General features: G+C 32.4%; 2 protein-coding genes across 10 annotated transcripts in view; one reads left to right on the forward strand and one right to left on the reverse strand.

Annotated features, from left to right (window-relative positions):
* The window catches only part of LOC125076016 (protein angel homolog 2), a 34,228-nt gene extending 15,642 nt beyond the window's left edge, over positions 1–18,586 (forward strand). For 2 of the 5 annotated variants that reach the window (XM_047687943.1, XM_047687944.1), the window contains one exon: positions 941–1,936. In XM_047687943.1, the coding sequence (XP_047543899.1) occupies positions 941–1,094 (154 nt within the window). In that variant the 3' untranslated portion in view covers positions 1,095–1,936. Of the gene's footprint in view, positions 1–940; positions 1,938–18,567 lie in introns of those variants that run through there. The other 3 variants (XM_047687942.1, XM_047687940.1, XM_047687941.1) reach the window with 2 other exon arrangements.
* LOC125076014 (potassium voltage-gated channel protein Shaker) overlaps positions 10,731–25,895 on the reverse strand; it is a 139,157-nt gene continuing 123,992 nt past the window's right edge. For 2 of the 5 annotated variants that reach the window (XM_047687936.1, XM_047687935.1), the window contains exons 6-11: positions 25,036–25,679; positions 24,304–24,433; positions 22,540–22,745; positions 19,309–19,535; positions 18,901–19,075; positions 10,731–14,881 (exon numbers count right to left, since the gene is read on the reverse strand). In XM_047687936.1, the coding sequence (XP_047543892.1) occupies positions 18,908–19,075; positions 19,309–19,535; positions 22,540–22,745; positions 24,304–24,433; positions 25,036–25,679 (1,375 nt within the window). In that variant the 3' untranslated portion in view covers positions 10,731–14,881; positions 18,901–18,907. Of the gene's footprint in view, positions 14,882–17,101; positions 17,143–18,900; positions 19,076–19,308; positions 19,536–21,792; positions 22,045–22,539; positions 22,746–24,303; positions 24,434–24,525; positions 24,656–25,035; positions 25,680–25,895 lie in introns of those variants that run through there. The other 3 variants (XM_047687937.1, XM_047687938.1, XM_047687939.1) reach the window with 3 other exon arrangements.

Here is a 25,895-nt window from a genome sequence, read left to right on the forward strand (position 1 = left end):
ACATTATTTTTATGCTCACCGTTAGTAAAGGTGTATATTACTTTTGTACTTCATTTTTATATTACTATATAGGCATAAAAACAGTATCGGTGTTTCATTTTAATCGATTTTACTTAACGTCTAATATATTGACTCGAGTCGATAATTTATTATTGGTAACTTTACATTGATGTGTTGTCAGTATTTCATAAAGTGGATAACCTGGTGGTCAGAGTATAAAAATTCTTTGTAATAATAAACTCTCGTTGTCATTCATTACACGATTAATCAATTTTTTCTGAAAAAAATTCATATTTTTCTGTAGAGCAATAAAAACAATTTTAGCAACCAATTTAGTTTATGTGACTCGCGCTTAATAGTCCGGTCAAATTAAACCAAAAAAGAAAAGTAAGTTACTTAAATTTACAACAAGCTGAAAATGCTTTCAGTTGTTCAAAACATATATAATAATAATATTCAGAAGTTCCGAATCATTCCGGTACTTGGGTGTTTTTTTATTTGAAGTCAAAGGTCGAAAATCCCGAAAAAAATGAATTTTCACAATTTTCAGGAAAACGGTAGGTTCAAATTACCATTTTCCTGAAAATGATTCAGAACTTCTGAATATTATTATTAATTATGTTTTGAACAAGTGAAAGCATTTTCAGCTTGTTGTAAGTCTATGTAACTTCGAATGTCTAGTTTGACCTAAAATTTACAAGAAGAAAAATCTAGCTCAAGACTTTCTAATCGCAATTCTGATACTTATTGCGATCATAAATTTTATTATTTATTTGTAGGTGCACACGTTGAGATTCAAGTTGTGTTACACATGTTTTAATTATTTGTTTTTGTTTCAATGGACGAGAATGTGGGCTCACTTATGCTTACTATGGGTACACTATGCGTCAGTAAACTTACGCATTTGTTTAAAACGATCAAATGTAACTTACTTTTTCAGTCATTGCAAATCCCTCAAGCTTTTGGAAAGGCTTCGACTACCTTCAGAAGTAGAGTGTGACGTCCTCGGAAAACTCCCAAACGACCATTACGGCTCCGACCACCTCGCCCTGGCAGCGATTTTCGAAATCAAACCTACCACGTCTTCCCTGTAAAACTATTTTGACTTCAAAAAGGTCTTCTATATCGTAACATCCGTTTATCACATTTACTTCTTGGAACAGGTTTTTAATGTTTAACTTTGGTAATGATTTTCATTGACCATGAAATTTTGATATCCGATACTTAACATGTTTTTACACTGTGAATTTTTTCACTACGACAAACATTTTTTTACTTTGTTTCGAATGATATGCTATTAGAGCATAATTATGGATAGAAAGAAGCCAATATCACATTCGATGAAAAACGCACTTTGAAAAACAAATGAAGATTTGTATGTATCACATATTATATTACTTGGAAATATTTATATAATTAAATCCATAAAATAAAAAGGTTTGTATGACTTAATTATTTCATTAAATAAACCTTAGTTTCGGTATCAATCAATCGTTTCATTTGTGCGCAAAGCGATGGCGAATTGTTAAAGTTTTGTAGTTTTCTCGATAGGTTATGTGACTTAACGTCGGTTAGTTCCGTCTGTTTATTTAATTTTTGAATGAAGAATTATGTATGAACATTTTAATATCTTTGTAAATATTTTATTGACACTCAGGTTTTTATTTTTATTTTAAAAGAATAATACATATTAGTTTTTATAAGTTTCTGGAAAAAAATAATGTTTAAAGAATCATAAATATTCTTCATATTAAAAAAATATTCACCCTACGTGATAAATAATAAAGGAAAATCTATTCAGTATGTTCTAATTTATTGAGTCGAAATTCAAAACAATAGACAGAGAATTTTCATAGAAATGATAAGTAATTTGGGCTTTGTTTGGAAATATAATAGGGTTTAAGATAATATATGTAAATAGTATTGTTTTTATTTAAATTGGAAGCAATAGAAGTTGTACAAATATATTTTTTTTATTATTTTATTATTTCATTACAGTTGTCTAATAAAAAACTTTTGAAGTAATGTTGTTGTTTTACAATCCTTTATTAATTAATTAACATTGTTTGGCATAAAAACTCTCGTCGAACTCACTCATGAGATAAATACTGCCGGTATTTAATTAATCTCAACATTAAAACTAACTACATAAATTCTTCTAAGATTTTCTTTGCTAAAGAAGGTATTCTCTTGTATCTCCTGGGCATCAGGCCCCGCCGACCACCGCTGCCCCTTCAGACGCATTTTAATATTAATAGTTTGCACTACAATATTATTAATGTAAAACGGCATCTTTGTGAAAACTTTAAAAAAAAAAAAAAACTTGTATAAGAAATTTTTCAAGTGACATTTTTCAAATTGTTACCATAAAATTGGCGGTCCAATATTTGTAAAAATTATATGTACCTATTTATTTAGTATGTGACGATGAGAGTTTTATATACAGACAGATAATAAAATATGTATAATAAATATATTTTTTCACCAAGTATGAAAAGAGTAATAATATATAAAAAGAAATAGAAAACCATCTTAGACAATAATTTAAAAAAAAACCGCCAGAAAAATGCCTTGGAGATTGGAGATTTTCAGACCGCCAACCTTATTTATAATATGATAACCATATGATGATGATGTCGTCCTGGCCGATTAAGATCACTGCAGCCGATCTCTAAGGTGAGCTACGCAAGACTTATACGCAAACACATCCGACACTATCGAAAAGAGTTCAGGCACAGGATCAACGACTGTACGTGCTTGCCGGAGGAAAATTCCAAATTACAGATTGCTGATTGTTACTGAAAATGTTTCGATAGAAAAACTCAGTAACTTGTTGTAGGGATCTGTGGCTTTATATCTAGCCACTAGAGCAAAAAAGCAGTGAAAAAATAATACTGTTAAAAATAATAAGCAAAGTAAAAAAGTACAATAAAATAAATGAAAATAAAGTGACTACTCATAATACAAAAAAATATTCCGATACGTCGACAATTAGCTCGCTAGGCTATCAATTAAAAGGCTTAACTAGCTTTTTAATTAAAACCTACCTAGCTAATTGTCTGCGACATTTACATAAGTTTATTCTTATGTTCAACTTTTATATGTATTTTGTAAAATTATATATTTAATATGATTAAACAAAAAAGAAAAACTAATAACATTTGAGATATGTATAAAAAGTTTATTACTTTTTAATCGGAGTTTTATTTATATTATTATTTAGTATAATATGGCATAAGATTCTGTAGAGCCCTTAGCCGTCATTACAATTTTCCATTTATGCATAGCTCTTTCAAGAAAAGATTTAATGATAGGTGGACATTTATAAATATCAAGTACACGCAGTAGCCACTCATAAGATTACTATCGAAAGCTTTTTTTATAGTCTATGCAGCACATGCTTAAATTCTTTTGAGTCTTATGTGCATCTTCCAAGAAAGCTTTATTTACCATTAAATGATCTTACATCCATGGGCACGTCGACATCCTCTTTGATCTGGGGCCATAATATTGTGTACTTGACAATGAGTGTACAGTTGTTCGGATAGTATCGATGTGAGAAGCTTACATATGCTAGGTAAACATGCGATGGGACGCGAATATCGGTATTAAAATGACTTTGCCAGTTATGAGCCAATCTTCTAGCGGTTCTTCGTCTTGTAGAAGTTTGGTGAATAATAGTGCTAATTGGTCATGTATATTAGTGAGATATTTTAGATAATTATATTGAATGTTATCTTGCCCTGGCGCTTTCCAATTAGGTAATTTACTAACAGATTGTATAATGTTTTCAACAGTTATTTCTTCAAAGGTGCTCATATTTAAGTTATTATTGTCTTGTTCTATATCAGTACCCTAATCCATTCTGCGTCGTGGTTGCGATAAAATATTACTCCAAAATTCCTCGGTACTTCTATATAATAACTTCTATATAACCGATGTTCGTCTTCAATAAATATTTTATTCTGCAGTTTCTTATTGTTTATGACATCGTTCATATTCTTCTTCTGCCTGCTAGTGCTTTTATTTTTCAATATTTCTTTTGTACTTTTGCATTCTGTATTTTATATTTCGTGTAAATTTTTTCTTTGATTTTAATCATTTTTCGTGATGTCTCCTCTCAAAATTTCTACCATTTGTCCTAATTCTTTCCTTGAGCGTTCAATTTTTATTTTTATTTTCTTCTTCCATGGGGGATCTGTGTTAGGCTTTAAAACTTCGTCAGACAAGTAAAGAGATTGTTTGTTCATTCATATTTATTATATTATTCATAAATTATTTGTTTTTGTTGCTACATAAATTAAATCAGTCGTATCTCGAAGAGTACAATTACTTGCCAGAATATTGGGTAAATAATAGTTAATTATTGCTAGATTATGTATAAATTGCTTATCATTTTTTACTTTTGGCAAGTAAGTGCGCTTTTCGATAGGTATTTCTTTTACTTCTGCAGAAATTTGAAGGAATTGAAGTATGATGGGATTTTCATGTTCGATTTGAAATTGGCTTGTTAGAGATTCTTCTTCGTTTCTATTATCCACATTCAAGGTGTCTTCTTTAAGCCTTTCTTCCGCGATATTGTCTAACACTGAAGCAGATGTTGCATTCGGTTGAATATTTGAATCGGTTTGGTGAGAATGTAGTATCTGGCTATCAGCTCGCAGTTTGATTCGGTTCAATAGTTCGTGAGAAATGAGATTTTGTTTCAAAATTCTACGTGCTTGATTAGATAGTCTATTTCCGTTGAATCTATGAATCCTATGATTATTTGGGTTTCGGTTTGTAAAATTTTTTTCTAGCTTACTAATATAGACAATACCTTCGCGTTTCGCTTCAAAGTAACAACACATTAGTTCTTCTTGTTCCTGATGTGTCCATTTCCTTCTTCTATCGATTCGATATATTTTAGGATTGTCAGGATTTCTCTCCTTGAAAAGGGTCTGTAACCACTCCCTCTGGCTCTCTTTAAAATAACAAAACATAAGTTCTTCTAACTCTACTAGTGACCGCTTCTTTTTTTGCATCTTCAAATTGTGATTCTGTGCTCGTTTCAGATGTTCCGGCCGAGCTTGCTTGGGAGACACTTCCCTGCTCTGCAAAGTATCATCCGTATCGCTTTGTTCATCGGTTGTAGTCCTTGAGGATCTTTCCCTAACCCCCCTATCCCCGACTCCCATCCAACCGGCAAGAAGGAAGTCGCTGGCTCGCATTCTGTCACGTCTGACGCCAGGCGTGCCCCGGCGATCGCCCCCGGGAAGCGACCCTATACGTGTATTTCTTCAATGTGCTTCCATATATCCTTGGGTTACTAAAGCTCCGTTACCCATTGGTTAGTAAACTTAAAAGTTACCAATGTCCGTCCCACACGTAGCAAAGGTCATGCCGGATGTGAAGCTAGGTTTTGTGAGACTTATTTATATTATTGTAATATATTTAATAAACTCATATTTTGTTACTGTCTCCGATTTCATGAAAATAAGTGTAATAAATTTCAAAACGTCATTCGTATGGCTTTAAAAATTATCACAAGATTTTTTCCCGCGTAAAATTATACACTATGACTAGCGTACGTATGTTAGGTATATTAGTAATTATAAATAAAACTCCTTTCTATAGTTTAAATTTAACCGTTATCACTTTTAACCGTTATTTCATGAATCTATGATTTATATTTACCTTTGTAATCAAGTATAAAACACGCCATTTTCATTTTTATCCAATCTAATGTTTTAAAAAAGCCCGCCATCCTTTTTTCCACAAATAAAATTTCTTATGTTAGGTCCTAAGTCGTTAACAAAATTAACCCTTGATTCCAGTAGATAGATAAATTATTATTGGTTCTAAATATAAAGTAGGTAATTAATATTCTAAATTATAATATAAAAAATTACTATAATTTTCTTACGCAATAGATAACGAATAATAACATTTTAACTATTTTACGATCATTATTATATATTATAGATATCTAACTGAACATTAATTGTATTCAATAAGCTTACTGTAATCCGTAAGAAAAGATTATATAAAGAATTCTGTGTTAGTACATACAATGTGCCTGTGACGTAAATGCATTAAATGATACCTCTAATAATATATGGCGTTTTAAGACCAAACAAAAAAAAAAACAATTAAATGCCTTCATTAACTTGACACGGGACTTTTTTTTCATTTCATTAAATTACAACACCCTATAACATCATCGGAAAAATCGTTGCATAAATCCTAGCAGGTCAATAACTTACGGCCAAAATAGATCAAACGTTGTCGTTCCAAATTATTAACCTAAAATAATGCCGGCTGAGGATAAAGGGAACTACGGGGAGTGGGTGAGGGGGTACGTTCAACACACACGGAGTTGCCGTTTTTACAGGTTATTGAACTAATTTTGCAAATGGTGTTTTTTTTTCATTGTTTGTAAATTTTTTTGTTCGCAATTTCCACTTTTTTATTATACGTCTATTTGTGTTTTCGGTAATTTTATCAGCCTCATATTAATGAGTATTAATCGTCGTTTCATTTAATGTGATCACGTCGGCGCCACTCTGTATATATACGTACAAAGTGAATCTGAATGTAAAAGGAGGAAGGGCTCTTTTTGGACTCTCTTAGACAGAGTAAAAATTTATTTTAACCCCAAATATATGTGTGAAGTAAGTGTAAGTATACGACAAGAGATTTTGTGTTTCGCGAATAGGAAATGTAATAAGCGCATGAAATCTTTATCTAATCTACCAGAATGTGAGGGCTGAAAAATAATTTTAGTAATTTATTATAAAAAATAGTACTAAAATTACATATACACTTTAATTTAAGCAAAATTTAAAAAAACAAATAAATTGACGTATTCACTTTAATTTTGTTTTTTTACGCTGGTTCACAATTAATTAGGTTTTACGCTTTATATATATTAACACTAATGAAAATTATCAGAAATCCCTACAAAAATATATCTAGCGTTATTTTAAATTAGGAAAGGAGTGGGGACATAAATGAAACATTAATTACACTTTATTGAATCATTTATACAGGTCTCATTTAAAACTCAGGGTACAAAGTAAATTAATGATACAGCGTAGCACTGTTTAAAATTAGACGTAACAGTAGGAAAAGCTTCAGTCACACCAAATTTCAAAAATCGATGATAAAAGCGATTTACTCATTACAATAAGACGAAAAACCAACTATACCTGAGTTAACAATATTTCAATGGAATTCTCTAAGCAGAACGCCAGCTGATGGGTTATAAATCGAACTTTACCGAATTTGTTATTGAAACTAGGCCATTGCAAATACCAGGCTTGAATTAATAGTCACCCCACTGGCGCTGCCTTACACTGTATATTTTAATATAGTTGGTCTTTCGAAAACTCTTAACGAACGACAGGGAAAATGTACATCTATAGTGTAATTTTATTAACGAAACATTTATGCCATTTGAACCGTATTAGGTTTAATTATTAACTAAAAAAATTACATGTATAATTTTCGTTGAAAATCTTCTCCGGCAGTTCAACATATTGCCATGCCATGCCAAACTTTACATACATACTAAATACCGTATCGCAGAGCCAATTAGTCATCACCTCACTCGTAAATAAAAATTCATACCGATACACAATAAAATATTGTTTAACGGTTGAATGTTTGAGTAAGTGACTTCGTAGACGGACTGACATACCATCTTTCTTAATAATATTACAATTACGATGAAAGTAATATACTGATTTCATCATATAAGAAAGAAATAAGAATTAAAAACATCTTAATAATCAAAGTCAAGGTTTGAATCTCGGGCATCACATTAAATTTTATGATTTACTTCGGAATAAATCCGTGAAAAATGTTTCGTTATCAGACTTACACTGCACATAGGATACAGTTAGATGGTAAAGCGATAACGGTTTCTCAATTAAACAGAACCATTCACACTTTTGGCGCAGACGCGTAATTATGATTCTTTAAAGAAATAGGATCGCCGACTTTAGTGTTTACACGGGTCGACAATCTATTGTGTACGCTAGTCGGGATTTTAATGATATGTGGTACAGCTGTACGCTAATGGCTCTATATTTAACGGTGAATTTATAAGCGATTTATAAGTATACGGCAGTGTTTTGAGAATCGAGTCGTCAGTTTTCAGGCTAGAGCGTTGTGCTTCGAGTGCTTTTTATTAATCGCCAAATAATTATTATATTTATGAATATATTATGCCTATATTTGAAATTGGAATAATATCATATCATGATGTCTTATAATTTAGTATAAATTTTGATACTTTCAAGTCAGAAGTTCGTATTGTTTCAGCCTAAATAAGTTTTTTATTTATTTCATTGGCACATGATCCTAACATTGAATGTTCGTAGCTGTACCACATAAACATTTATTAACACTGGCACAATTTTCGTGAAAGAAATGAAGGATGTAACAACTGTGCTAACAACGACCTTACGTATAATATTAAGTATAGTAGGAGATACTGTTTTTTCTATCATCTTACGATTTCTATGTGCATTAATATAATTGTATCAGATTTTTTTTTCAAAAATACCACATATTACAATTACGTATACGTTTAGAGGCTGTGATCAGATTATTAACAAACTAGGATACGCTCTAAAAAGGCTTTCAATGATCAAAAGTCAGAGCAACTATAAGCCGTATTTAACTCTTGTGTGTGACCAAGTTGCAACACGTGGTCTTCTTGAAAGCACTGCTTCATTTATTTCTCATTCACACCTACTAATGGACACAGGTGCTGTTACATATGACAAGAATATTTTGAAATGCACATTTATGTTTTACACAAGGTCGCCTGCACTTATTTCAAACAATTAATTACCAAAGATAAACAATGTGATTCCTAAAAACCATTTGTTAGGTCGAAAGTTTAGATGAATTCCAAAACTCCATAAACTTCTTGCTCCTTCGTGGTAGCTATAGCTAACAAGGTATGGTATCATGCACCCATATATTGAAACTGGGAAGTTATTGAGAACAATGCTTCCCCAACGCATAAATATCTCTTACTATATTTAAATTTTTGCTTCAGAAACAAAATATATTTACCATAATTAAAGGTCTATTAAAGCTTAAAATTATTTATCGTGTATTTGAATTTTGTAAAGCCTCAGAAATTATATTGTAATAAATAACGCATTGTCAGGGACCGATATATCGGAGAACGTTCAAATTTTACTTATTATAAGAATTTGTTGGCCAATTAGTGAACCTATGTTATATTAACGTACTATAGGAGCTATAAATGGCTTTGGCCATTACACCTATTTATCTAATAATACTGGATGGACATTAAATTTAATAAATTATCGCGAAAAATTCAGTTTACTTCATAAGATCTCTGGTAAGTATACTATTCGAAAAGCTCTTAATATTATAAAACCTTATATAATTTTTTATGTATTTGTAAGAGGTTTAATAATTATTAACTAGAGAATTCGCTCAATTTAATTTAATTTTATGTGAATTGAGATAAATACACGAATGCGGTGTTAAATTTTCAAAAATCGAAACAATAAACAAGCTCTTATTAGTATCTAACAATCAGCAATATCGCATTTTAATTTATTATTATATCATTATGTTTAACTAAAAATATATGAATAAATATGCCAATCAAGCATATTATAATCGCTATTTATTTAAAGATCAGACAATTTTAAAAATACATCTAAAACATTTTAAAATGTAAGTAATTAAATAAATATAAAAATTGAAAGGTAATATACGGCTAATTAAATGTTAGTAATTTTTGATAGTATCCGTAACAATATGAACACGCTTTAATCTGGACGGAGAGGGATAAGTGAAAATGGATATATTGTTTAGATTGTATATTATATTGTTTACGATATCGATGTACTTTCAAGATTAATTCTCATTCGTAACCTCGTTAGAGTGCTGTTATACAAGAATAATCTAAAGCGATTGCTCGGGAAAAGCACCTGTAACTTGAGAGGTTGGAGACAATCATTGTCACTTTCGTCGTTCGTAAGTAATACCCGAAACAATGTGATACACAATGTTTATTAATTTAATAAAAAACCCTCTGCGTTATATCGAAAAATTGAATAAAGCATATAAAAATGCATCAAAGCTCCTAGGTTTAAATATATACCTCATAAACCGCAAATAATATAGGCGGGTCCCGTTAGAGTTTTAGAATTCATGAAAACGTTTCGACCACAAAAGTTACTTAGCCGAAACACACAAGCAAAATATATATATATATATAAAATAATTTTAGATATACCACACTACTAAAAGATTTGTGGATATATCCTACATATAAATCTTAAAATAAATACAATATACAGATAAAATTACGATTACAATTTTATACGAACGTATCGGCTGCGGCCTCTCCTTCGAAACGAATACCTTCAGACTAGGATGTTGATTTAAAATTTTGCCAACTGCTTTCCTAACTACAAAATTTGATATTTCTCGAATAAGGAGAAAAAAAGATTCCTTCAGCGAAACCTATGTGGTTTATCTAACTACAATATTAAGTTTTCTTGAATATATTATTATTAACGTAAACATCTAGATATATAGATATATATATATATATATAGCTTAGTCTTTTACACTGAAATAGATTATACTTGAATTTGATTAAATCGTGAATGTGTATAATGTATAGTTCCCGTTCCTAAATATTATTTTATAGTTTTTGTAAAATAAATATTATTTATAATTTTGTTTTCGAATCGCTCTACGAACTGGGAAACATAATTAATAGCATTTCTGTGATTATTTACACAAAAAAAACACGTGCAGATTTAATACAAGTAATTAAAATTCAATGGAATTTAAATAAAATAATTTAGACACCAAACTAATCTATTAAAACATAGAAAAATGGTCAGTTACTTATATTTTATTTTTTTGGTCGCATCGGGCCCATGTTTAACCACGCCTATACAATTAATATATGTATAATTATATACCTACTATCGATTGATAACCATAATTCATCCGAAAACAAAATTACTGCGATTTTGGCCAACACGAGTAATTCACACTTTCAACATCTAATGACTTTCGTAAGGTATTTTAAGAATGATTATCAAATTTTAAAATTGAAGATATTAATTACACATAAACATTTTTATTAAAAAAGGTAATTTAAGATAAAGTAAGATTTTGGATAAATTGATAATAATCGCGTAATTTAAGAATTTAAATTATAACGAAACAGTATTGAACAAGAAATAAGAGGACAAAGAATTAATAAGACATCAAAGAAATAAAGTCATATTTCGTCAACAACCTGTACCCGCGCAGTAATCAGCAAGCCTTCATGGACCCGTTTGCTGGTTTTGTTTTGATAGTACACAACATGCATGTTCTACACTTAACAGTATTAACATCGACACATCTAATAATATATTGTAACAACCTCGGCCGCCATAAATACAAAGTCTTCGAACTCATTATATTTTATGAATCCTACATTCGTTGAAAAAGTATTACTCTCAAAAACTTCTCCGATCCATATTACTGTTTCAATTGCTTAAAAGTAACAATTGGTTGAGGGCGCGTTAAATTAAATATGGACCATGAACAACTAAGTCTGCTTTGCATTTGTGCCTTTCTTCCTATTTGTCTAATAATGGCTATGGAATATATGATATATCAACCAATTGATGCTTAAAAACGTTCATTTTATCACATCATGTTATCAGTTAAAATTATTATCTAATAAAAATGTCCTACTTGATGCGATGCGAGCTTTATTTCGAACAACTCCATGACAATCTGTCAATTTGTAAGATTAATCGATTCTACATACATAACTATAGACAACACAAACGTTAGCTTAAATTACAATTCACAAAAGACAATCAATAAAACTGGTGTAAAAACATATTATAGAGAATAAACAATTTCGTATAATTATTAGATACGTAACATAAGATATGAAATTGACAGATTTGAGTTAACTTGTTTTCTTTAAAGTCTATATTGCTCCAAGATATGTATTTTAACATTCCATTGAGATCTACTGAAACCTTATTAAAGTCCATTATTATATCAAAAACGCTAAAGGCTCGATGTACACGCTAGATTCGTTATTATTGTAATAAAAGATTTGGATAAACCGTAAGTAAAAGTAGCGTGCACACCGAACCTAATTCGTAAGTAGTAAAGTGAATAATATAACATATAGACTAAATTAATTATACCTATGTATAGCTACAATCTAATTGGCAGATTTGTGAAATAAAGCGCATTGAACGTCTATTGACACTTATAATTTCTTTAATTTATATAGTGCTCGTTGATTGAAATCTCATTAAAGTCTACATTGTGTCCTCTCCTTAAAATACGGTAATAAGCCTCAAAGTGACAGTCAAAGCGTCTATTACATTGAGAATGTAGATCTATTTAACCGTTATGTAATAAATTGCATACAATCTAACACTGATATAAACACAAATTGTCCTACGCTGTTTCTGAACCTATGAGTAATATTTGGCAGCGTTATGTTAATACAGTTTCTATAACTTACCACACAATGTCTATAAACCGGTAATACACCAATATAACGAACAGTTTGTATATAATTCTGTCTTTTACACGGCCACTTCGCGGTCACTGAATTTATCGACGCGAATTTTACGAGTCTTTGTGATAGCAATATATATTTTGTTGTACATACGCTTTTTGGTTAGTAATTTCATTCGCCTTGTGTTCGTTTAAACTTGATTAGACTAATAAGTTTACAATTGAAACGATATTGGCGCTCATGTGAATCCGGACTTATGTATGTAGACACTATTTTTAATTCTAATCTAGGGCATAAATATCATGCGTTTTAATTAAAATGTTTAAACTCTATGAAATGTGTATTAATGATATGATACAAATTATTTCAATGATTACTATGACTAACAAGAATTTACCATACACAAAATGTTTATAATACCGGCCTTTGGTGAAAACTTGGTGATGCAAATATCAAGAATTTAAATAGCAAATAATTCGAAGAAGTAATAGAGTAATCAGAAGTTCGAATAACAATCGCGTCAACATATAGAGAACTATAATTTTGAATAAGAAAATAAATTAAAATACTTTAGAAATTGCAAAGCTTTTAGATATTGTTCGTTAAGGATATTTTATTCCAAACTCGAGACTTCAACAAACCCACTGAGAAACGTAAAAGTATGAAATTGACAAGTAGACAAGAATCTCGTGGGTTCAGAAAAGTCGAGAGAAATGAGTATTTGGCCGTTATCTTATCAATAGTTCGAACAATAAACACATTAAGTAATAAAATCACTTCTTATTGGATATGTCTATAATATTAAAAGCTAATATGATTATATTATCCATTCTCATTATTAGCGACAGTGTAAAAATCACGCAAGGCAAGCGAGTCCTTAAAATGTTTGATAACATTTCATAGTTCTTAAAGAAATTGTAAAGATCTAAATACCATTACAAATACGAAAAACATTTTAAAATTTGACTTGAACTGTTTGCCTGACGAAATTGAGCATATCCGATGTTGTAACGAAGCGCTGTCACTAACATTTCTCTGTTCACAACCATCCTGTATTGTATACTTAACGAATAAAGCCTTTAAATGTAGTAACATATAAGACACATCAACAAGCAGAATTATGTAAACCTATGATTAATAATCATTAAACTACGATGCTAGTTGCTGTTAGGCGGCCGAGGCTGTCTCAACATTGAGTCGGAGTGGGTCGGGATCACGGCCGTGTGTCACGGGGCTTATACATTGGCAATCTTTAAAACATACGACATTAATCTTACGACTACGTTCCTGACAACACGAGGTTGATATATTTAAATCACAACCTCGTTCTGAATACTTATTCGACCGCGTTTCACCGTACCTTAAATCCAACTCTAAATTTTATACCGGAATAGTACTTTGATTGAGTCCATTGAAGCGATTGTCTACTATGGTACGAGATTAGCGACAAGGCGCACAGGCCCGACCTTGTGCTGAATATCGGCTTACTGGATTTTCCGTGAAATTATTGTATGCGAGAGAAATTTATATTTCGGCGTCAAATCCATTCGATGCGTTCAGTCTTTGGTCGTACTCGTACCTCTTGGTAGATTCTACGGCCTCTACGTTAAATCGGCTCTGTCTTCGAAGTGGACTATCTCGGTATCTGAATTTCGGCTTTAAATAAATTGTTGCGTAGCCACGTAGGCTTTTTAAATAATTATTTGTGTCACATTGAGTGTACAGTAATCAGTATCAAGCGCGAGTGATTGGGCAGCGTCGTAGAGACAACAACACGTTCACTTCGCCGAAGTCAAGTCATTTTATGCATTAGGCGCATTACGCATGCATGTACGTATTACAAATGTGGCGTCACTCGAAGCTAACGCCTCTTAAAGTGATTCATAATAGGCCTATTTGAATACATATAAGTCGTCAGTAGTATAATTCCTAATATTACATGTGTATCGAATTGTATAAATTATTAGTGTACGAAGCGGTTTGTAAGCTTTCTGGATTTATTTACAATAAGGGCCGAGGCGAATTGCACTCATAGTAGGTACAAGCGTATTCAAAGATATTATTTATAGAAGGTAAGTCGTTAAAAACTTGATTGCTAGTATTTGTTTAAAACTAAAGGATCGCTCGAAATCGAAGCATCTATAAATAGTTCATAAGTGTGTGACAACGCGGTGGGCGTGCAACCATGCGTGCAGGCGTCGCGCGGCAGCGTCGCCGTCGCGATCAGAGGGCGGCAGGCGTGCGGCGGGCGCGACGCTCACACGTGACACGCGGGCGGCGAGCGCGCGGGCAGCCGACCGCGCCATACGGCATGCGCGTGCTCGCCGTCCTCCCGGCACGCCTTACCTGAAACGCATCAAGCGAACATTAATACTTGTAACCACTGGTACGATATCTTCAAGCGTTATTGATTTTATTTTACATTTTCCTTGTTAATTTCCTGTATTAATTTGTAAGTCATTGCCTTTGTTAATACCTATGTAGATATTATTGTTGTACTTTAATTTTCTGGAGTAATTTAACCATTCGATTAGAGAAAAATTTAACATTCGATATAACTCAAGATATTTTTCAATGATATATTGTTAATTTAAGTTAATAATTAAAACGAACACTCATTTGACACATACATTAAACATATATTTATCTACAACAGTGACATCTGTCTATGATGTGTTATCATTAGCGTACTTTTTAAACTAACAGATAAAACAGTGAATACAACATTGTCTATGGAAGGGGGTCGTCACAAAGCCATGCCAGTATTGACAGGACTGCACATAATAACGCAATACTCACGATATACAATCACAACGACTATGCCAATTGTATAATCATTCTCGATTTGCGTTGAGCAGCAAGTTTACACTAAGCTTGATTTTCTATTTATTTAGTTTCATTTATACTTCAGAATAATTGTATTTATTTAGTGTTATGTGGTACGTGATGATGCACAAACTCTGCCATATTTTTATTTTTAACTTATGTATCAAACTATCAAATAAAAATTATATTGCGTCGCATATTTAAATATACAAAGAAAGAAAACCAAGCTTCTCGCGTAAACTGACGTAAGCTCGAGCAAGATTCGAGAGTTCATGCGAATTTTGTTACCCTACTAGACATAAGAACACAATTCAATTTATTATTAGCTACCACTGTAACATATAACAAAACCACAAACATTATGCTGCAAGAAATAAGGTATAATTTTGATTCTCAATATCTGAGATATTTTGTCAAGCAAATGCCAATCGGTAGAGTAGATATAGATCAAGTTTAGTGTACGGAGTGATTTGTTAATTTAGTGCGAAGACTGGGATCACATTTTATTTATTAATTACACAACACATTCAATCGGACGAACACTTAACTGTAAAAAATAAAAAAACGATAACAAAAACAAAGTTGTAAACGTCTATGAATTAAGTATTAACCCCCGACGACTCGACGAGCGATAATTACCTATTTACGTTCGTTACAAAGTCAGATATGCGTGAGAGAATTTCTGAATTTGTTAATCGATAGCCTCGTCGGGGTTTAAAGTTAGTACCACGTGCCGATGTCAAAACGTCTTCGAAAGTTATTAACAAAATTTTTGAATGCATTTAAAATCATTTTAAATGCATAATATATATATTTTTTCACAGATATAGAGGGTCTAATTTGACGGAAATTATTATTAAAACGGGTCTAAACGACGAATATATTTACTTCAGTTGTAAAATTAAATTCGCTTGTAACTGTTAACGATACGTAATATTCTATCAGAGTGATTGCGTGCATAATCCATTGTGGTTTTTGATGACTGGTGACGGGAGCGAGTTGCTTTAATATTGATACCTGATATAAATAATTACGCTTCCGTGAATTTTAATCGTACGGCTTTTTTATTTATAAACGCAACGACGTAATATTATTACGCAAACAATAATACATAATTATATTTAGATTAGTAATAATATTTTACGTCTCCACTCACGTCCCCCCAGAAACATGAAAAATACATAGAAAAAACGTTAATACTTTCTTTGAAACTCTGACTGAAGGTAAATAAACAAATAATAAATATTAGTACAAAAGATATCGATAAAACCAATGTATAAAATCCTCTAGAAAATAAAAAATAAGGAAATATATTTTAATGAACGAATGAGTTTATTTCTTATCACTAAATCCTAACGCAGTAGTACACAAGTCTCGACGACATAGATGAAATTTTTACCTCTAAATCTGTGATTTAATGTAAATATTTCTAGTTTATTAATGGTGACAGACGTTTCAACTTCGTACCGTTGTTTTTTTTTAATACAAAACTAAAGCCAGACACGGGACAGAGGGACATGATAACGTATGGATGAGGTAGAGACACCGCATGCCTGCATACAAAATAATAATCACCATTTAACACACCAATAAATTAAGGCTAGCGGGGTCCCAGTCTAAAGCCGAAGTTCTATGAAAAAGATATCAAATAAACACAGAGTAATAAATCGCAGCTTGCTTTTTGATAGATCTACGGCAAGAAGTTTTCATGCTAATTACGTTTTCTGTTGACTAACTTACAATTTAAGACTGTCCCGGGTTATGATGTATGTCTACGGTGACTGAAGAAACGAAAAATGCATTAATGTTTATAATTAGATTACAAAATAAAATTTTAAAAGATGTGATGCGCTATACTTTTGTTTTTCATTATGAATCTATTCACAATTCGATCGATGATTTTATAACAATGATTTTTTTTTATGTCTCAAGTCCGATAATATGTGAATGTAGTATGTAATGAAAACCCCTTAATGTTTTTAAAAGTTCAATATTTCTTATAGACATACCAAGAAGACACAATGAATACATTATAATTTTGCGATTTATTTGTTACTTTGCAAATATATTTATTTTTGATTTTCAATTACATTTTATCCAAAGCAGAATGCGTCAAATAGGATACTGATTTTTCTTAATTTTATTAATTCTTTAGCTTTGTTTACGAATATATTTATATATATATATTTAGATATTAAAAAAAGATAGTCTATTAAAACTTGAATTACAATATGAAGGGTAAAAATAAATGAAGGGCGCTGTTACAAGCTGATATTAAAGTTTAAATGTTCTAGATAATTCCCCTGAGCTAAGAGAGAAAAACACCATTAATATAAATAAAAAGCAAATACAAAAATATATGTTATTGTAAAATATGAACGCAAAAATGAACCTTATTAGTCGAGTCCTATTTATTGTTGAAACGCGTTTATTTTAATGATCGCCTTCACGGCTGTCGTCCACACAAGAAGCTCGGACATGTGACATAATAGGCGCAATGCAGCAGGCGCGATAAATCGCTTACGTGAACTTCATATTCTTTGCTACAAAATCATGTAGTAACGTAATTCATTTTATGCCTCGAATTAGTGTATTATGCAGTGTTCTTTCAATTATTATTTGTATTTTGATTTGATAATTATGTCTTTTATTTTAGTAGGTACATATTTTATTGGACGGAAATTCTCAGCAAACAGAAGAGTCACTATTTTACAAACACCCCATTGCTATTTACATATATTTTAAATAGCAACTAAGTGTTTTTATTACTCAATCAGGGTGAATTAAATAAATATAAAATGGTCTAGTAACAAAAATGTTCTTTGAAAATTCCCGAAATTTAGGTAAGTAAAAGTTGTGACAACAATAGTTTAAAGTAATATAGGACAGGGGGTGATGTGGGACCGATTCGGGTCGTGCTGAGCACGTGACGGGTCGACGGGCCGTGGATGTGACGTCACGGGTGCGCTGCGGGCTATCGATCACCCCCTTCCATTCACGTCGCGATCGAAGAGGCTGCATCACGCCGTGTCACTGACATAAGCCATTCACTTCAGTCTGTTCGGAGATGCCGTCTGCGGTATGCCTTTGGGCGCTCTTCACAAAATATTTTGTTCAACGTGGATTGCGAGTTCTTTAAGATATTTTTTTTGTTTTTGTTGAATTGATGCTTTACTATGATGTCTTTTACAGTCTTTTATTTTAAATTATTTTGAGTTTTATCGTTGCGATGGTTAGTTACTATTTAATAATATGATTTTTGAATTGTGAAAGAGTTATTATTTTTATTTAACGTTGTTGATTGCTCTTCATTTATCACAACAAATATGATTTAAAATCTGAAAACTTATCTGAAAATAATAATCACATTCTATGAATACATGATGTTCATTATAAAATTACAGTAATAAATTGATAAATATTAACTGTAACCACATTTCAGACCTCAAGTGATATGATGACTAATAAATACAGTTCCCAATGCTCTATAAATATCAATAATATAATCTGTCCGTGGAAATAAAAAAATGGTAACTTACTCGTTGGTCAGACGTCCGTCTCCAGGGCTTCAGCGCCCGAAGCGGCGTGCAAGTGGTTGACGCGCACATTGCACGTCGTGCGTCTGCGCAGCTCGCCGCGCCGGTTGTCTGGCGCGTTCGTGTTTGACCGGTTCGCCTGTCGCGCTTGTTGCTTCTGCACCTCTTGCTGCTTTAGCTAGTTTAAGTGGATTACTTTGTCACAGTTTATTCATGTTGGCTCAAGAAGTAATATGTTTATAGTCATGGTTATTCGTATTCAAGAAAAATAAAATGTTGTACAAACTTAAGTCACTTACTTGTAGAGTATTTTGTAATACATTCGCAATGCTTTGATATACCTGAAGTGTATAGTGCTTCGCGCTATTTATGATGGTAGTGGTTGAATGGCGTGAGTCACTGAAAACGTACTTGATTCAAGCGCAGTAAATCCTGGTGTTCTAACGCGGCGATGTCGTCCACGTTCCCTGCAGCTTCCATAGCTGCTTGCTGCTCTAGAAGAAGACGTTCCTCCTCACGAAGTCGACGCATGTTGCTCTCTAGATTAGCAGGATCTGCCGCTAAGGCCGAGTCCTCTAATTCCATCATGTCGGACGATGAATCATCGCTCACTGATGATTTCTTAATGGGTCCTGAAACTGTTTACGACATTTGTTATTATCTTTGTACAAAAAAATATAATTTATTACCCGTCTCAAATGTTGTCACGATGGGACCTTGTGAGAAGAACACCGTATAACGTCCACTGATGCCTTTAGATGACGTTGCGAACGCAATCGTGTTTATTTTTGCATTATATTAATCTATGGTACTTTTGATGAAAATCAGTGCTCGGAAAATTATGATGGAAATGAAAATGTGTACTTTTTGAAAAAGAAAGTGAGTTACGTATGCTGTGAGAAGAATTAATTGATTGAGTTTTATCTCCATCTTGTAATTAAGAGTACCTTATTATATTTCTTTATTTAATAGACACTGTTAGTAATCTATTGTTTGGTATGTATGGGTATCTACATAAAATATATTTTGTTTAATTCTTTCGATTGCTTTTTTGACACTGTATATAGTACACGTAACACAGTTTTAAGGTCCTATCCAAAACAGCATTTGGTACAGATAATATAAGCTATAAAACTCTAGCAATATCCAAGCTCATACGCTGTTATTATATGCGGTAGCGTTTACTTTTTAATGGAGTTTTAGAGTAAAATATCATAAAGCCAGATGGTAACAATGAAATAAAGGAGTTTTACAAATGCAATTAAGGCACTACTTTTGTTGTCTTTTGAAACAATGAAGTGTTGATTTGTTTTTATAAAGATAGCCTCTGTTTACTACACCCTTTTGACTTTTATTACGAGGATGGAAATGTTTACACTTAAAAAGAGGAGAATAAAAGAACTAAAATACTTTTTCGCTTTCTGATTAATTACTTATTTTATAATTACGTTCTGGAGTGTATATACTAAAACAAAATTAAAAAAGAAAAAAACGAGCCGCAAGGCTTGATATTGAAAAATATTATCGATACACCGTGTAGGCGATATTAATGCTCCTTTGAATTGGAATTATGATTTAAATCACAAAATAAAAAACAGAACGATTTATTAATGTCTATAAAATGAATAAAATGCGCGAAAAACATGAAACACGAGCGTCGAGATATATATTTAATGAAAGGAAAATGAAGAGTGCAGACTGCTTTCACTATCGTTTTCCCGATATTCACTACGTTATGTTTTCTAAACAGAGACACGTGACATGTTTACAAACATTTACTTTAAATATGAAGACTATACTGCAAATAAATGCAAAACATTCAAAATTAAACCAATATGGAATTATGAGTCCTGCGGCTTCAATATTATGTTGTTTAAATGTATGATTATCCAATCACTTTATCGCTTAAGTATAAAATAGTATATGCTAAAAATCAATTCGAAATATATATGTAATATTATATTCATAAATTTTGATAAAATCTTCTAACCTACACTACTATAGCATTATACTTATAAAAACTCTAATCAATTAGCCTAAAAATAGAGCGTCTAAATAACATTTCAAATTAAGCCTACGTTCGATTTTTGTGAATGTAGTTTATTTATACCTTACCAGTCAGTTTCATTTAAATTAAACATAATAAAGAAATGTAAGAAGCAAAAGCAAAATATCATTAAACATATAAAAGCGATAAAATGCAAAATTTAATTACAGATAAAAAAAAACAAGCAAACATAATAAAAAAAAAAAACTTACTTCTGACAGCGAAAAGCTGAATAAGGTGCTTACAATTAAATATAAAATAAGATTTTTATAGTTAAAAGCTAGATAGTTTAAGTAATCATTAATTTGACTATTTCCTTTCGAATTTACTTCGAAATTGTAATATTTATTAATGTGAAGAAGTATTTCTACATACTTTAATATAGGAAATAAAAATGTCTGTGTGCATAAATCAGTCCATATAGGATTTTTATCGTATTGAGTCGTTATTTTTAGTGCATTTGTAAGCACCAATAAACCCGCACTTTATCTGAACAAAGTGCCCGTTACCTACACGATGAAAAATAAAATAAGAATTGAATTTGCTACGAGGAAAACTTCGCTACGTCTTATCTATTCTTTGAGAAGGAGCTTAAGATAGTGCGGTCGAAAGAAATAAAACGACGGCTTACTTCCCAGCGGGCATGGAAATGTTTGAAGAACAGTTTAAGCCGCTTTAAAACTGGTATGCCGTGCTACCGTCTTTTTAATATCCGTTCAACAAATAACTATAAAGTATTAATAAGTTACTAAATAGTTGAATAATTGTTTCACGGCCCTTAAAGTTATTTAAACTATTTAACTGTTTCGAAGTGCTAAACAAAAAAAGGCAAGCATTTCAGAATGCGATCAAAATTCTATTATCTTCAAATAAAATAACATCGCAAACATAATTAAGAACAAAATAAACAACAACTTTTGATGTGGCATCTTCATATAACTTATGCTAATATTTACATGAACACTGCACTTCTGGCCTTATCATAATATCACAAAGATCGTCTCTATCGATAAAATCTAATCCGCACTAAACAAACAAACGCACAACACTATATAGTCAATGATCACCGCAGAACTCGTCTCTCTCATCGTCCTTCCCACCTGAAAGTATTCAAAATGAACTTAAAAAAAAACAAATAAAAGGAAAAAGCAAAACGTGCACATTGTATCGTGGCGGCTTTTGCATGCGGAAATGAAATTAAAGATAAGGGAATGGCTATGGGAAATAAACAAAAAATTGTTTCGTGTTTGATAATCGCACGTTCGTTTACATTTTAATCGACATTTGTTAAAACACTTTCACACAAGTCGTTTTTATTGATCAACTGCTTAATTGACAGTGATTTTAATCGCCTGAACACACTTTAAATGTAATTGAAGTAATAACAGATAAAACAGATAAAAAGTTTACCGTTTTAGATAGCAGTTTTTATTGATGCTATTTCAAAATATTTTCAATAAAAGGTTTTTCTTGTGCAGCAACTATTGGTTAACAATAATCGATCGATATAAGTGGCTGTTAGATAGATTTTTATACAAAGAATTAGAGTAAATGCAACATTACAATGTGATCTCTAATACTTAATAAAAACTTACTCAAGTAAGGTTCGCCCATAGTCCCGGGCAGGTAAGGGCAGCTTGTGACGTGGTTGAAGTTCTGGGACTGCATCTCTTCTTGGTCGGTCTCACGGTGATAGAAGTAATTAAAGTTAGATACGATGACAGGCACCGGTAGAGCGATCGTGAGGACACCAGCAATCGCACAAAGCGATCCCACGATCTTACCCCACACTCCAACAGGCCTATCGGAAAGAAAACGTTGTATATCTCATAGTTGGTTTAAGTCATTGGTGATATAGAGCTCAAAAAATATAAGCCCAATGATTATGAACATGCTTCATACACCCTGCACGGGGAATAATATAATAGATGCACTAAAAATAAAAATAAAAAAAATAAAAAACAAAAATTTCTTGTTAAAGTTTAGTTAAATATGGAAAAAATATTTTTTGCAAAATTTGATATATTTTATAATTTTAAATACAATTTCATACGTCACCATTCACACACGCCAGCAAATTTATACCTGCCATTTGCATTAATCGCACAGCAAAATTTTAACGCTAGCACTATGTCCAAAATAACCAAAACTCCAGTCTTAAACGTATTAACAGATTATAAATTCGCTTGCAAAAATAGATTAAAGAGGCTATTAATACATTTAACGCATCGAGTCTTGAGCTTTTTTGGACATCAAAAATTAAAAGGAATCTTATATAAATTATAAAGGTAAAACGAAAATGATATTATAATTAATGCATTAAATTATCTAAAGGAAAACTATTTACCATAAATGAAAATAATAAACATTGCAGCATACATGCAATACGCCACTTTACGTCTAACGTATAAAGTATACACGTACATCCTACATCGAAAATGGTGTGAAAACTAAACATTGATAGGCGACGGAAAGAATAAGCAGTAAAATGGTTGATCGACAATTTTACATAGTAGCAAATGTGTAAAATTTACCAGAACAATCTGGATTCTGGATATTAAAATGATTAACATGAATATGTGGTAATCAGGACAGATTCAGCACTGGGTGAAGAATAGCAAAATAATGTAAATGTGGCTATGTGAAGAACAGCTGTTGAGAAATGAAATCAACATAAGTGCAAGTCCTTTATAATCACCATTTTCGATAAGCTATATTAGATCCTTAATATTTATAACAATCACAACAACAACACATCGGACAGGAACATTGTACAAAGATACTTCAGCGAAAGCATTACGTAGGAGCACATTTAACAGTAGGACGTGGACATCGAGACACCAACAGGACCACTTCAACTTGATATCAAAGCAACGAGCCTCAACACTTTTAATTCATCTTTTACATTTATTTTATCAGAGTTGAAGTGCATCTACACGTAAAAGCGTTTTTTTTTTCATTTGATAACGATTTGGAAAGGGCGATTGTCACACCGACGACGGTTGTTGTGGTAAAAAGAAATATCGCTGTTAAAAATATTTTTTGTGTGGAAAATTTTACAACTATGCTTCCATGTAAAATTGTGAGAGTCCAGTGGAATATTTGATCTCAGTATGTAAATAAATAAATGTCTACGACGAACTGTCTGAACGTGCATTGTCTGTTTAAGTAAATAGTATAGATAAAAATGTTCGGTTATGTTCTAGGCGAGCCGTCGATAAAATCAAACTTAAAGCGTAAGTTACATGATGTGGCGAAATAAATCACAACCGTGTTAAAATGCCGATGTAAAGTTGTAGGATAAAATGAAATGACGAGAAGGCATAGATGATATTTAGGGTGAAGTCGCTGTATCATACGTCATATCGCCGTATCCTACGGTCGTCATTGTCACGACCGCCCACCAAAACGCATCAGGTATGGATTTGAAGAAGCTGTTCTCACTTCCGGCTTCCGCGAAGTACACCGCAGATGAAAACAGCACCACACCTTTAAGCACATACGAACGCGCATACAGTGGGATTACAGTGCGAGGGAGTGACTGCAGGTGGGCACCGGGCGGGTCGCGAGACGGTGGTTACCTCATGTCTCCGTAGCCAACAGTAGTCATTGTTATGACGGCCCACCAAAATGCATCAGGGATTGAGGAAAAGTTTGAATCGGGACAATCTTTATCAGCAAAGAAAACTGCACTTGAGAACACGACCACCCCTGTGAACACAAAATATTTGGTGCACGAGCGCCCGCAGCCAACCCGCAGCGCCCAGTTCCATGGCCTCGATGATTGTGCGTAAGTAACATCAAATGCCACTATGACGCAATCCACAGTTCCTTATTTTATTCCTATATGAAGCTGTTATTTTTAAGCTACATAAAACTTTGATCGAATAGAGGTTTTTCCGACATATTTCCTTAACCTATCCTGGAGTTTTGATTATGCTACTTTTATTGATTATTTTGGAATAAATTTGTTATATGTGTATAATACTTTTGAGTAAAAAGTATTATTTTGATATGAATATACAATTTATAAAGAAACTCGCGGAAGTCTTCTAAAAGAAAAATCGATTGATTTATAAGATGGTACTTACCGATAAAGAGGAAAAATATTAAAAGCCCAAGTTCTCTCATAGATGCTTTAAGAGTTCGTCCAAGAATTTGTAAGCCCTTGGAGTGTCGCGATAGCTTGAAGATTCGGAAGACTCGCACGAGGCGAATTACCCGAAGTATAGCGAGACTCATGGCTTGATTGGTGGATTTGTCTTGAGGCGAAACCGGAGCTCTTGGTAGGTTCAAGGTATCTTCTTCTTCGGCGACGACGGTGGCCAAGGTAATGAAGTAGGGGATAATAGCTATTATGTCTATTATATTCATCACGTCTCTAAAGAAGTTGAACTTATTAGGACAGGCAAGAAACCGTACTATCAATTCGAAGGTGAACCAGATTATACAGAGTGTTTCTATTAAGAAGAAGGGGTCGGTGATATCGGGCACTTCGTCTTCTTCGATTTTGGTTCCGTTGGTAGTGGTGTTGAAAACTTTGTAGTGTTTAAATTCTGGCAGAGTTTCGAGACAGAAGATCACGATGGACAGAAGGATGACGAATACTGAGATGATAGCAACGACACGGGCAGCCTGGGAGCTTTCGGGGTATTCAAACAGCAGCCAGATTTTGCGCTGGCGTTCGTTTGACGGCAGGGGTTTCTCCTCCTCCTTTATGAAACCTTCATCCTCACTGTAAAAAATAACACTCTGTCATATCTGTAAATCTGCAAAAGCAGTTGTTACATTTTATAAATAGCAGCAATATAAATGTTCGCATCGAAGCACGCTGGAATACCTTTCAATGGAAAGTAATCACAAAATCGAACTGAAATCGTAATTTGTTGTTATAATTCATTCAGTCGTTACATTATCACGGTGTAGTAAATATTTTTGCATATGAAGTAAA

Source organism: Vanessa atalanta, chromosome Z, assembly GCF_905147765.1.
Source record: "Vanessa atalanta chromosome Z, ilVanAtal1.2, whole genome shotgun sequence".
Taxonomy (NCBI): domain Eukaryota; kingdom Metazoa; phylum Arthropoda; class Insecta; order Lepidoptera; family Nymphalidae; genus Vanessa; species Vanessa atalanta.